Source organism: Diaporthe batatas (assembly GCF_019321695.1).
Source record: "Diaporthe batatas strain CRI 302-4 chromosome Unknown Contig00002, whole genome shotgun sequence".
In the NCBI taxonomy this organism is placed as follows: Eukaryota; Fungi; Ascomycota; class Sordariomycetes; order Diaporthales; family Diaporthaceae; genus Diaporthe; species Diaporthe batatas.
The window spans coordinates 3326288-3340048 of record NW_025408549.1 but is presented as its reverse complement, the minus strand read 5'-3'; the positions used below and the strand labels follow the sequence as shown (position 1 = coordinate 3340048).

The following is a 13761-nucleotide window of genomic DNA, read 5'->3' as shown; positions in this document are numbered from 1 at the left end:
TGGGAAAAAAAAAAAAAAAAAAAAAGGCTGGGCGTTGAGGAGCCACATACATTTTATATGAATGGGGATTAGAAACCACCTACAGCTCATCCTCCCTCAGGCCATCGACATGATCGTCCAGATCAGAAAACAGCTTCACACCCCACGCCTTGCTCGGGTTGCTGAAACGGGCTTTCTTGTCCTGCTTCGCAATCTCCTTCATCTCCTTGTCGCTAAACTTGATGTCAAGAGCGCCGAGGTTGTCTGTCAGGTGCTTCTCAGATGTGCTCTTGGGGATGACGGTCGTTCCTCGCTGGATGCCCCAGGCCAACACCGCCCGCGCGGGAGTCACGTTTTTCTTCTCGGCGATATCCGTCCAGAATGAGTCCTTGAGAAGCGGCTCAAGATCGCCGTGCCTCCTATCGTAGGTTGGATTCGTGTTGCCTAGAGGCGAGTACGCAATGACCTTGATGCCGACCTCCTTGTGGTAGTCGACAAAGTCCTGCTGCTGCAGGTAAGGGTGCGTTTCGAACTGGTGGGCGTAGGGGCAGATGTCGCAGACTTCAAGGATGGCTTCAACGTCCTTCTTTGCGAAGTTGGAGATGCCGATGTGCCGGGTGAGGTTCGCGCGGACGAGATTCTCCAGCGTCCGCCAGGTGTCCACAATGCTCGTCTCCTCGTCGAGCTTGTTCCCGTCCGTGTCGGGGACGAATGCAACCGGCCAATGGATGAGATAAAGATCTAAATAGTCAAGCCCCAGGTGTGCAAGGGTCTCATGGATTTGCTTCCATGCCTCGGGTGTGCGGTGGGCGCTGTTCCACAGCTTGCTGGTTACCCAGATGTCATCACGGGGGAGATCTGCTGCGGCAAGCCCTTTGCCGGTCTTGTCCTCATTCCCTGGAATGGGGCGTTTAGCTCACTCAGATACTCATGGGTCAGTGGGAAGGATACGAGGCATACTGTAAATCCAGGCGGCATCGATATGATCGTAACCGTTCTTCAGACCGAATTCGACGGCATGGGGGACAAGGTCCCTGTCGGAAAGCCATGTACCCAATCCGAGCGCCGGGATCTCGTCTAGGGCTGCCGCAACAGCTGCAAGCATTGCGGCGCCGAGAAAAGGCCTAGATAACATGTTGTATTACGAGTAGGAGAAAAAAAGTCTCTCGTGAAGGATAGATACAGATAATAGATGAATCACTGGTATGTGATCGGAGGAAATGCTGAAAGACAAGACGTCCTTAGAGTCGATGGCATCATCGCGGTATCATGGTCCCAGCCCCGCAGTCCAGGGGGTCGTTCAACCAGATCGGCGATACGCAGCCGGTGTAGCCCCACAGGTGAGACGCCAGGGACTGGTTGCCAACGGGGACGGGACCCCGGTGTAAAATATTGAATAGAACTACTCACAAATTTAAATTTCATCGATCTTGCATACATTATCAGTGCAGTACCCCGTCCTCCTCTTGGGACGCCTAATTGAGCAGTAGAAGACTATCAGTAGCCACAAACTCAGGAGCACATCAACCCCATACACTACATCGTGCTAGTGATTGGTCACGGGGTCCTTGATGCATACTGGTCCGATAGAAGAAGTAAATGGAACCTATCTGTATGAATTGTAAAATCCTATTAGAGCCTTGCCTGTTCTCGGTCTGCGCCTTGTGCTAGTTTCGGGCGACTCACCGCAGTGTTTTGCTTCCCAGATTTACGCATCGGCGCCACTCCTAGAACCTTTTGGTTGCAAATTTTTGTGCGTCTCCTTTCCAGCCCGTTCTCATGTTTAGTAGGGAGCGAGGAGCGCACACCAATCTTCGAGGACACTATCATGCTTCAATATTCTAAGTTTACTTGATCAAATCATTTGAGAGAGTGCCTGGTCAACTAAATATTGAAGTACAGTGCTCATTACATGTGAGACATGAGGCTCAGGGGAGTAAGTATACAAAGAGGTCGGCATGTGGTCAGATATGACATCAAATTGTACCCCGCTCTTTCCCAGGTTGTGCCAGACGCTGACCTAGAGCAGGGACATGTAAAAAGGCAGGCGTCCCATGAGTGCCCAAGGGTGAGAACAGGGCCTGATCCTACTAAGTGAGCCGTGTTGGCGTGCTCATGGTCAGGACAAGTCAGAATTAGGATGGCACAGAGATCAGTGTTTTGACCTTCAGGAACGACTGCCCACGTAGGTACCTAGGTATTAACACGTGATTGAGTAATTCTCAAGTGACTTGACTGGAAAGTTCAATCTGGAAGTTAATTAGAGTCCTCCTCGCCATTTCCTAAGAAGAATTGGCCGTGTCCTGTTGGCCCAAACTGTCGCTCGATAATCTCTCTCTGAGGCCCAACTGTACGGGGCGAGGCGCTTCTCCTTACCACCGACTTTTCATCACAAAAATCTCGAAGGTAAATTGGATCAAAAGAGGACCGATTTTCGCAGATTAACAAACCAACAGAAAACACCTGCCACTTGTGGACAACGCACAATCCGAAGCGACATCATCATCCTATTTGCTTCCCGTCAACTCACTTGAAGCGGAAGGGCTCACCAGTCAATACCTCGTATTGATAGAATCACTGAATGAAAGGACGAATTGTGCTTGCAAGTACTCCTCCATAGCAGAGTGTCAAGAATAGCGAACATTTTAGAAAAGGCTGTTCAAAAATTGACAATTTTTGGTTTCCTTTTTACCCTTTGTTTCTTCTTTAGTGGTTGCAGAGAGTGACTGCCAAAGTGCTATATTGGAGGTGGCCCAGATGAACAACAACTCAAGGGCTAGCAACTACACACTTCAGCATGTCCACAGCACCCATCATCACGTTCCACTCCACGATCGACTACTCTTCTTTACGAACAATGACGATCTGAGCAGTGCCTGTGAGGGCGATATTGCCATCTTGATCCACCTGGTAGCCAGGTTCCTTGGTCAGAATCTCCTTATACGTAGTGATAGCCTCATCCCATTTCTCCTCATCATCCTCAGCCCATCCACCCTGAGGCTGGCCGATAACGCTCCAGATAGCGGTGGCAAGCTCGTCAATGTCCTTGACCGGCAGTACAGCTGAGTGCTCATATAACTGACAGTCTTCAGACTTGAACCCGCCCTTGACCAGGAGGCTCTTTAGGTACCCCTTGTCGCTATGTTCTGGGTGTGGTTCGATATTGAGCCGTGCATCAGGACCCCAGATTGCTCGGCGCACCTTCTGAGCACACTCTCCCTGTGGCATGTGTAGCCAGAAAGCTGTAATAGCTGTACCACCGGGCTTAAGGGTACGGTACATCTCCCTAGCAGCAGCTATAGGGTCATCGATTATAGGCAAACCGAAAGACAGGAAGACGTGGGAAAAAGTTGCGTCCGGGAAAGAGAGGTGTTGGACATCCATAACTTCGGCTCGGGAAGGCCAATTCTTTGCCTCGGCGATGCTGTTGTATATGGCAGTCATGGGTGGGGCGAAGTCTGTGGCGAAGATTTTGATGCTGGACGGTGGCGAGGTGGCTAGAATGCTCTCGGTGACTGGGCCAAGACCGCAGGCGGAATCGTGGATGACAGCATCTGCAGGAAACGCAAGGCTTGGCAGGAGTGTCATCAGGTGTTTGGCAATGGTGAGGGTTTCGTCGGCACCGATGATCTCGAAGAGTTTGCCATCGAAGGGCATCACCTTCTTCGGAACGAAACCAGTTGGTGCAGACATGTTGTTGTGAGCTCTAAGAAGCTTGGAATCCGGTGCGTGTTGTCTTGTTGCTGCCGGTGTAGTCAAATGCTGAGTGTTGGGGAGAGGGGGTTGGTTTAGAACAGCGATTCCTAAGCTCTGAGCCTTTGAAGGTGGAGCACGAGGACGACGGCACGAACCAACGGACAGAAGGCCCTCAATCGGCCCCTAGTTAGTTAGGCACTCGCAGGTGACGTAAGATAGCTGGCTGTTGCTGGCGTGTTCACCTGGGCAGATTTATAAGTTAAATGCCCAGAGCCTGTTTTGAAGGATTCCCTGTGCCGCACTCGCACACGCTCCTCCTCCTTCGTGACAAGTCCCAACACAACTAGCATCCAAATTTGAGGTCTCACAGGACAGTCACTGGTCGACCTTCACGTACTCATGCGGCCATGGGCCTTGGCTTAAGTCGGTGACCGGGGATGGCATCCGAATACCAATGTATGGGCCTCCCTTCGCATCAAGACAGCTGAGATGCAATACCCGAGTGAGGTGTATTTCCCGGCCCCCTCTATGTGTGCCTCCTGACTGCTTCCTCAGGTGTACAAGAGCCAACAGCATAGGCCCCTGCTTGTCTTTGTGGTGATGTATCACACGGTAAAGCAGGTATTTTCATTGAATCTTTGTATTATGTAGAATACGCTAGGTATTACTACGTATCCAGTGCAGCCTGCTTGTCCATTGGGTTCAGGTGGCATACCTCCATTACACAGTTGGGTCCTTTGGCTAAAGTGCGGAAGGACCCTGCTGTAAGTGTGAACTTTTTACGATGTCAAGTCTCAGCCCGCATTTGATAACCTAGATGGCTTTGTTTGGAAGCCTTGGTTGGCGTATTTGGTTGGTGGGTTCTATATGTGGACACCAACGTCCAGCCCAGCGCACCGGGAACTTCCCGAGGTCTCTATTCTGACACTGGTTTAAACAGCAGGCAGGAACCAGCAGGCGACAGTGAGATGAAGAACTCTCAGGAACAGTCAACAAGAGCTTGCGATGCAAAAAGGGGAGGGGGACGCGAGGCTGCCAAATGTCAAGCTGTGATCCATTATACACGAAAAGAACAACTCCAGCTGGGACTATTTATCAACTGGGTCGCAAATAGACCCCGCGGTATCTTCTTCAACGAACCATCATATATCGGCTGTATCTTAGGGACCTGAGCCTGGGTCTGGACAAAAAACCACATTGTCAGCGTTTTGAGCTTGGTGGACGACGTGGACGTCCGAGACCAGTTATCTGGTGGCGGAGCCTACCAGTTTGCCGCATACAGTGGCCTGCTGTCCCTGCCGGATGGAGTCCGTCAACAGGTAACCGCTCTCTACGCCGGTACACTTAGCACTACATGGTTGGCGGGGGCTCGGCTTTTCTCTTCTTGGCTTTCTCTTGGTATTTCTAGAGAAGCACGTTGAGGATGAGAAAAGAGCTGGAGACTGAATCCGGTATTGAGGAGAAGACTGACAAAATTGAGAATGGCGGAAAAGTCGCGGATGAGCCGAAGAAATGACGCACTCAGGCTGTCCACTCGGAGTTCGAGAAGATGCTTCCTATGATCTGTCTTTAATGAAATTGTATGACATTTAAACCCTCCGTTTTTTCGGTGCGACTATCCGCTCCGAGTCTCTTTCTGTTTCGCTAGACGGTCTGCTTGATGTCGAGCCACTCTCCTTGTTGACTCACACGCAATACAGTCTGCGGCATTGGGACCTTCAAAGATGCCGCTCGGAATCATCTTGAATAGCCTCCCGCAATCGCCAGCACCGAATTCACCGGAGACATTGGTGGTAGAAGGGCATCTTTGTCAGTACGTCGTTGCGCTCCTTATTTTCCAGGCCTAGTTGCTTTACGACGTTCTGAATAGACCGTGTTTTTGGCTGGTGTACTAGGAGGCTTTTAGTCAGGCTTCTTAAGTCATTAATTTTGACTATAATTCCTGGGGTCTTTGGGTCTCGGGTCAAGTGTATGGTCTTGCGTTTGTCGAACCTCTTCTTTCCCTCCGGCTAATCCTCTCAACTAGGAAGTCCCGTATATTTTACCTGAGCTTGTGGCTCCCATATTTGTAGAGAGTTGTTTCTTCTGGGAAATTCTGAGCGCCTTTCTCAAGCATTCCAGTTATGGTGTGGTACGGTGTTCTTGCATGCCCCATCTCGAGGAGGTTGGACAAGCGGCTGCCCTTGTACTCCAGACCACAAGTTAAGAGGCAGTAGGATTTAGGACGTGCGTCACACCAGCGGAGATCTAAGGAAAAACATTAACTAGGCGAAATTCAACGAGAAATGTGATAAAGAAGGTAGAGGAAAATAAAATGGCAAATTTGTTTCACACACATCAAGTCCAAGCCATTGACGGGCACAGGCTGCAGCGGGTAGGAGAGGTCTGAGAGACGCCCCGGTAGCTCGAATATAGACCACAGTAGCAATACTACCATCGAGGTAGCGAGAGATCGGACGATGAATGCCATGGGAAAGGCATACACTTTGTTGGACCTTCTCAGACCGCCGAACATTTTGAATTGTCGGCTGTGAAATGATACAAGGTCAAAGACCACCCCGGCAGGTATGAAGACGGAAGCCTGTCTTCATGAAATATATCCATTTATTGAGTACATGCACATATGTAGATATGGACTTGTGGCCAGACACCGGTATTCACTACCCAGGTACTATGACAACGCTGATGGCAAACAGTACATCCAACTAGGTACAGAAACAAGTGACCTGTCATCTGCTTAGGCACCCCAGTGTACGTTGGGCACTGGTCGGGCCCGGAAAGAGATGTACATGCGTAAAATACCCTTCCAGATGTGTCTCAGGGGTCGCGGACCCTAGCCAGTGCCCATGTGTAAGATCGTTACAACCAACCAACCAAGAGCCAGCGTCCACACACCCAGCGTTTCCGTCCACGCACCCAGCATTTTCCATTTACGTACCCAGCATTTTCCATTTACGTACCCAGTACCTATTTTTCTTAATAACTCCCGTATATTTACAAGTACTTTCTGAGTCAGCGCCAAGAGTATTCCATGCTAGCTTTTTCTCTAAATTTTCGATACTTCGGGTACAAGCCTCTTCTGGCACCCCTTCGCCTTCGCCTTCTAGTACCTCTTCTGGTACCCATTCTGGCACTCCTTCTGGGCCTATTGGCCTATACGCATTTAGGTACTAACTGAGTATTCAGATGCTAACTGAACGCTAGAAGGCCAGAAGGTAAGAAGGTAAAGGTGAAGACCACGCTCTTTCTGGCCTTCTGGTACCCCTTCTGGCCTTCTGGCCCTCTATACTTCTAGCCTTCTGGCATTTAGTTGGCATCTAAACGCTTGGTGCAGGCTAGCAGGCCTAGAAGGGGTGCTAGAAGGGGTCTAGAAGGGGCTTATACCTTAAGTATTAAAGATTTAGAGAATCCTAGTTAGGTACCTAGTTTTATATGGGCCCTATATGTAAAAATAGGTACTGGGTGTGTGAATGGAAAATATTTGGTGTGTGGACGGAAACGCTGGGTGCGTGGACGCTGGCTCACCAACCAACCAACCGAGCGACATCGACTCCTTCGCGCCCAACGTCCAAGGAGAGCTCGTACTGTCTTCGCTCCTTCTTGCTTCCCATATGGGCAGAACAATGAAAAGTTAGGTCACTCGCAGTCTTTCCCGGACACCTCGGTGTCTAGACAAACACTTAAATCTCTCAACTGCTCTTGCTTCTTCACATACATCTCTCATCGCAACGTTCCACGCTTGTACCAAATTCTTCCGGAGACCTTGCAAAACATCTCCCCTAAGCCTCAAAATGGCCCCCCAAAACAAGACTCCGACCCCTGAACTCGTCGACGTCCTCATCGTTGGCGGAGGACCTGCGGGCCTGACCTCAGCCATAGCCATAGCTCGCAACCTGCACACGGCTATCGTGTTCGACTCACAATCGTACCGCAACGAGCGCGCCAGTCACTTCCACATGCTTCCCACCTGGGACGGCAAGAACCCATTTGCCTTCCGCGATGCGGCCAGGGAGAACACTCTCGAGAATTATGACACTATCTTCTACGAAAATGTGAAGATCGAGAAGGCCAAAAAGAACGGTGACGGGGTCTTCGAGCTCACTGACGAGAGCGGAAAGATCTGGAAGGGGCACAGCTTGGTTCTGGCGACCAGGATCATTGACGAGCCACTTGACATTCCTGGGTTTGAGGAATGCTGGGCTCATAGCATGTGAGATAAGACCCCCCTTTAGACTTGGCCCAGTTCTTGCTTCTAATGCCAATCTGTACAGCTTCCACTGCTTGTTCTGCCACGGCTATGAGCAGCGTGGCAGCGCCTCGGCCGGTGTATTGGCCATCAATGACGTTGCCCCGCTGCCAATCGCCCTCCATGTCTCCCGCAGCGCTGCCCAGCTCGTCAAGTCCGTTACTATCTACACAAATGGAGACACCTCGAACGTAGAGGTGTTCCAGACTGCCATCGGCCCGTCAGCACCTATGACGGTCGACACCCGCCGCATCACCAGATTCGTTCTCGGCCCTGACAAAATCGGCCTTACACTTCACTTTGAGGATGGGACCACGAAATATGAGGCCTTTCTCAGCCACAAACCCAAGAGTAAGCTCAAAAGCTCAGAGTTGGCCGAGCAGCTCGGCCTCGAAATCACGCCTCAGGGAGATATCAAGGCGAACCCTCCCTTTGGTGAGTCCAGCCTAAGCGGATGCTTCGCTGCCGGTGACAATTCTTCCTTTCTGAAAACAACCCCAAATGCGCTCAACGCCGGTGCGAACAGTGCCGCAGGCACCGCCAGCCATGTCCAGAGTAGGAAGTATGGCCAGAAGAGTTTGAGCGATTTCTTGCAGAGCCAGAAGTCTGCTGCGTAGAGTTGACCAGTAAGGTTAAAAGGATAAGTGAAGTAAGCCTCCGGCTAGCACCATGTTAGGTTTGGACTTGGAGAGAATGGGGGGGGGGGGGTTCTGTGTAGGTACTTAGCGAAGCAATGGGTCCCTCATTCGTGACCGTTTCAACCACCAAAGCACAAAACAAGCGTAGACTGTGGAATACGATGTTTTTCTACAGCCGGGGACCAGATAGGCGACATCACGTGTGTTTGGAGTCGTCCAGCCCGAATGAGGGGAGACTAGGTGAGATGGACAGGACGAGCATCTCACCGCGGGCGTACTTGAGACTCAGGTCTTCGATGTCATATCCGTCCTCGGTTGCGTGGCTGCTTCTCGGGGTCCGTTTAGGCCGTTTCTCGGGGCGCGCGTGGGAGTGTCGTGTGCGTCTTGTAGTCGATTCTGAGGTAACGGGAAATTTGGCTGTGAGGCTTAGCCTCGGTATCATAAATGACGCGGATGGCCATGATAATTACAAAAACGCTATAGTCGTCATTAGTTTGCTCCGGGGCCTCGCCCCGGGTGTCCAATGATTCGACTTCGTCTGACCATGAATGCTTTTCAATTTGCCGCCCTCAAAGAGGCACAAAGACAGGAGGATCTGCTCTGCTCCTTGCCAGTAAGGTGAGTTCAAGTGGTGGCCCGAGGCTTGGTAGAGGGTCAACCGCGAGGTGTTCGGGTCGATGGCACCTGGGCTTGCTGCCCACGTCCGGAAGACGTAGATGGTAGTAGTATCGTCTGTCCAGCCAGCCTTACCGTAGGCAAGGATGCAGTTACGACTGTCGTCGTTGAGAGCGAAGATATCGGTACTCAAGCTCTCGGATTCTTGTCCGTAGTACTGCTGGAGAACCGGAGTGGTTGGAGGATGACGGAAAAGAACGACAGCTCTGTGCTGTAATAGGGCTTGGCGTCATCTCGAGCCCAAGGCGGAGTGTAAGGCACGAACGGGTCGGCGAAAAGCATCCATACTAGAATGCGAAAGCTCACCTGGAGGGATAGCTTGCAGATGGCCTTTATCCATGAGCTGTGACAGCTCGGGTTCGTGGCCACGGTGGTTCTCTGGTGTTGTCTTGGGATTAAAGGCAGCTGACGACCCATCGTCAGGATCATGCTCATCGACATTTTGCCCTAGTATTTAGTTGTGTGTTGACGGTTTCCACGTCACTCGGCTGTAAATGGAGCGAGCAGGTCAGAGTAGACGGAGCACTGATGGGAGCCGGGGATATTTTGTCTTCTCCCTTCTGCGTGTTGACGGTCATTTTCATAGTCCTCGCCAAACCAGCTTCGAGTATTAGCGGGCACAATCGCATTTTCGGATCCAGAGCGGATTTCTTCGACGTCACCAGCCGTCATTCGGTTGACAGCACCATGACCATCAGCGCCAGAGTCATGGGGCTCCTTTGAGCCTGGAGTTTCCTTGATTCTGGTCCAGAACATCCTAGACTTGGTCATGTCTGAACCGAAGAAGAGACGCGAGATATTCCACAACTCCGGCTCCTCGTATATAGGAACGTTTCTTTTGTTGTTGCCATCCCTCACAAAAAAAAAAAAAAAAAAAACATCACATAGTTGTTATATAATAACCTTGGTTTTCTTTACACCAGTTAAAGGCCGTGCCGTCCTCTATTCATCTGAGAATTCGCTCTTGATATAGTGTCGTAAGACCTTCCGTGGTAGTACAGACATGGCCCAGGGCGCGTAAATCTCAAGCTGGTCAGCAGCTGATGTCGCAGACCTCGTTCTCATTGTGGTCCTCACTGTCCTGGTCATGAGTCGACGCCTTCTGAGCAGCCTTTCGAGTAACTGCTTCCTGTTCAAGTTGTCTGGTGCAGAAGGCTCGAGTCAAGGCACGCCAAGCAGATCGCAGCGCCTTATCGTGATCTTTCTGGGAGTTTTCGAAGACAGCAATCGCGTTTGTGACTGCTTCTTCCATGTTCATTTCGATGTTCGTCTCCGTCTCCGTCTCTGTTGGCCTCATCCTGCTTGTATACTCTGCCGCCATCTCCTTGCCATAGTCGTCGTTGTACTCGATCTGATCCCTTCTCTTCCTCCGTCTGCTCTTCGCTTCTTTAAAAAGCAACGTTGTCTTCTTGGTCTGTTTGCCGGTCCGAATCTCCATCCTCAATAGCGCTCGTACTGGAAGAAGTCTAAATAGCCAGCCGCTCAGGTCCGTGGTAGCTGCTGAATCGGCGGCGCCTGGTGTTTCTTCTTCGCGTAGTACTCGACATCGGATTCGTCAGCACATTTGCGGTTTGTATTGGCACGCGGCTTTGCGATCACAAGCATGGCTGTTTTTGGGGTCGCAGGTCTCGAGATTTGGTGATGAAGAAGGTCACACATAATAATTTTGTGTCAACAATGTCGACGTGAACGATCATCGAGGCTGAAGGGTACGGATGGTGAAAAGCAGCAACAGAAAACAAAGCTGCAGTAGTCGAGGTGAGTGGTCTACACGCCGCCAGCAGTACCAGGCAGGCAGTAGGGGGAGTAATGCAGGCTGTCTGGCTGTATCGAGAAAAACAACAGGGAAGATGGGTGAGACGCGGTAGGAACACATGTCTGGTCCCGGCGGCCATCCTCCCGTGGATGCTCCACCTAACCTGCCACACTGGCCACGGTGACGTCGATTTGTCCTCAGGAGGAGGTGGCAGGGTGGCAGGTGGCCGCCCTAGACCGCGTGAGAAAGCAGGAAAGAGAAAAGGAGGGGGGCTGGCTCGGAGGTGTCACAGGTAGGTACGACTATTGCGAATATAGTCCAACCGAGGCGGAACGAGCGACCATGTCCTCCATGTCCGAGTATTCATTGCAATTGTCGAGCACTAGTAACAGGGGGAGGACTCCTATCCGCCGTCTTCCTCGAATTCTTCTTCCTCTTCCATAACTCTCTCTAGGTGTTTATTTATTCTTAGTAAGCCTTACCTCTATCCTAGGTAGGTAGAACTCAAGCTTCTTGTTAGTTGCTATCTACTGGTAACTATGTAGGTATGTCATTTGATTACTTAAGTAATATAAAATATAGATATTTCCAGTTAAAATGTTTATAGCTCGCTTAAGATAATCGCATAACCTAAGAGCATGGATATACATTGCCTGGAAGCCTAGTACCATACCGTATGTTAGGGGGTATTAGAGATAGTTACTATAACTAATCTATAAATAGGAAATCCTTTTTTTATAAAATTAATTTTAAATATATTTAAAAAGGAAAGAATATTAACTTTTAAGTACCTAGACCGGTCTGCGCACATCCCCACCAACGCACACACATTTCCCACTAAAAAGGTTAATTTTCACTATACTTTATTTAATTCTATAAAAATACTATATAAATAAATTTAATATAATTAAAAACTAGATTTTTTATTTATAATAGAAAAAATTAAAATTATAAATAAATATTATTATAAATTAGAAATAAATTATTAAAGTTTAATATTTTCTATCTTAACTAAATTACTAATAATTAATATAGAAATTAGTTAAGATATTAAAATTGAATTTTTAATTTAATTTAATTAAATAATAATATAAGTTTTATTATAAAAATATATATTATTATAATATTTATATATATTTTAAAAGTTTCTATTTATAGAAATTTATTAGAATTAATTATTAAAGATTTAAGAAAAGTGGAGTAAAATAAGTAGGGATTTACTCTACTTTTCTTAAATCTTTAATAATTAATTCTATTAATTTTCTATAAATAGAAACTCTTTAATTTTAATTTCAATATTTTAATAGATATTATTTATATAATAAATAATAAATATTATTAAAACTTACTTTTATAATAATTTAAAGTTTTAAAAATACTTCTTATATTAAGTATAGAAACTTTAAAAAAGGAATTTCTAACTTTAAATAATTCTTTTAAAAATACCTACTTATTCTTTCTTTTTTAAAAAAGTACTTATATATATAAATAATAAATAAAGATTTTAACAAAGTAATTTATTTATTTTAAATATTTAAATAGATTTATTTATTAATAAAAATATATATTTTATATATTTTAATTTATTACTTTAAAGAATATTATTTATATAAAAAAAACTATATTATTATATAAATTTGAAATATATTTATAATATATATTTAATTTAGAATTATAAAACCTATATAGAATTAATAATAATATATTATATAGTTAAGAAAAAATATGCGTTAGTGGGGATGTGCGCAGACCGGTCTAGGTACTTAAATAGTTAAATAGTATTTTAATATATTTTTAATAATAAAAAACTTAAAAAGGAAAAGTAGTTATAGAAAAAAGAAGTAGTTATAAAGAGAAGAAATAAAGTTATAAAAGGACTTATAAAAGGGAAAAGGGTTATAAAGGTACCTTCCTTTATAAAAAGGGAGGAGGAGTACTTCCCCCTTTCTACTTCCTTCCTTCCTTCCTTCCTTTCTTTCTTTCTTCCTTCCTTTAACTTTAATATTAACTCCTCTACCTTCCTCCTTTAAGTTAATTAATTAAAATTAACTATATTTAAAGATTTAAAAGTAGAGCTATTAAAAATAGAGTTATTAAAAATAAAGCTATTAAAAGTAAGTTAATAAAAGTTAAAATTAAAAACATAAGAAAATTTAATAAAAAAAGAAAGAAAGGGAATCTTTTTTAATTAATTAATATATTTAAATAAAAAACCTACCTTTAATAAATAAAAAGAAAGATATTTAAAAGAAAGTAACCTCTTAAATAAGTTTATTTTTATATTTATAATTAAGCTAATATCTACTCACCTAGTAATTATATTCACTCACTTAGTTTTTTTTAATTATTAACTTAATATAAGAATTTACATATAGAGCCTATATAAAACTATATACCTAACTAGGATTCTTTAAATTTTTAATACTTTTAATATAAACCCCTTTTAATATACCTTCTAACACCCTTTTTAATACACCTTTTAACACCCCTTCTAGCGCCCCTTTACCTTTACCTTTACCTTTACCTTCACTATTTAGTCTATATATATTTAGATATTAACTAAGTATTTAGATACTAATTAAATGTTAAAAGGTTAAAAGTTAAGAAGGTAAAAGTAAAGACTATACTCTTTTTAGTTTTTTAATACCTTTTTTAACCCTTTAATACTCTAAACTTCTAACTTTTTACCGTTTAATTAGCATTTAAATACTTAATTAATACCTAAATATATATAGGCTAGAAGGCCTAGAAGGCATACTAGAAGGCATACT

General features: G+C 45.9%; 3 protein-coding genes across 3 annotated transcripts; 1 reads left to right on the top strand and 2 right to left on the bottom strand.

Annotated features, from left to right (window-relative positions):
* Positions 1-79: 79 nt before the first annotated feature.
* On the bottom strand, positions 80-1163 carry KVR01_001681 (uncharacterized protein; the record flags this gene model as incomplete). Its single annotated transcript, XM_044782189.1, has 2 exons — positions 940-1163; positions 80-876 (listed from the first exon to the last, which is right to left on the bottom strand). Exons 1-2 carry the CDS (start codon positions 1112-1114, stop codon positions 80-82), a joined length of 972 nt encoding a protein of 323 aa, XP_044649636.1. The 5' UTR covers positions 1115-1163.
* Positions 1164-2817: 1654 nt separating this feature from the next.
* KVR01_001540 (uncharacterized protein) lies at positions 2818-3672 on the bottom strand (the record flags this gene model as incomplete). The annotated part of the gene is made up of 2 exons (XM_044791948.1): positions 2818-3041; positions 3063-3672. The coding sequence occupies 2 exons, from the start codon at positions 3670-3672 to the stop codon at positions 2818-2820; spliced, it is 834 nt and encodes a 277-aa protein (XP_044649495.1).
* A 3794-nt stretch (positions 3673-7466) lies between these two features.
* Positions 7467-8538, top strand: KVR01_001152 (uncharacterized protein; the record flags this gene model as incomplete). Its single annotated transcript, XM_044793868.1, has 2 exons — positions 7467-7885; positions 7947-8538. 2 exons carry the CDS (start codon positions 7467-7469, stop codon positions 8536-8538), a joined length of 1011 nt encoding a protein of 336 aa, XP_044649107.1.
* Positions 8539-13761: the final 5223 nt, after the last annotated feature.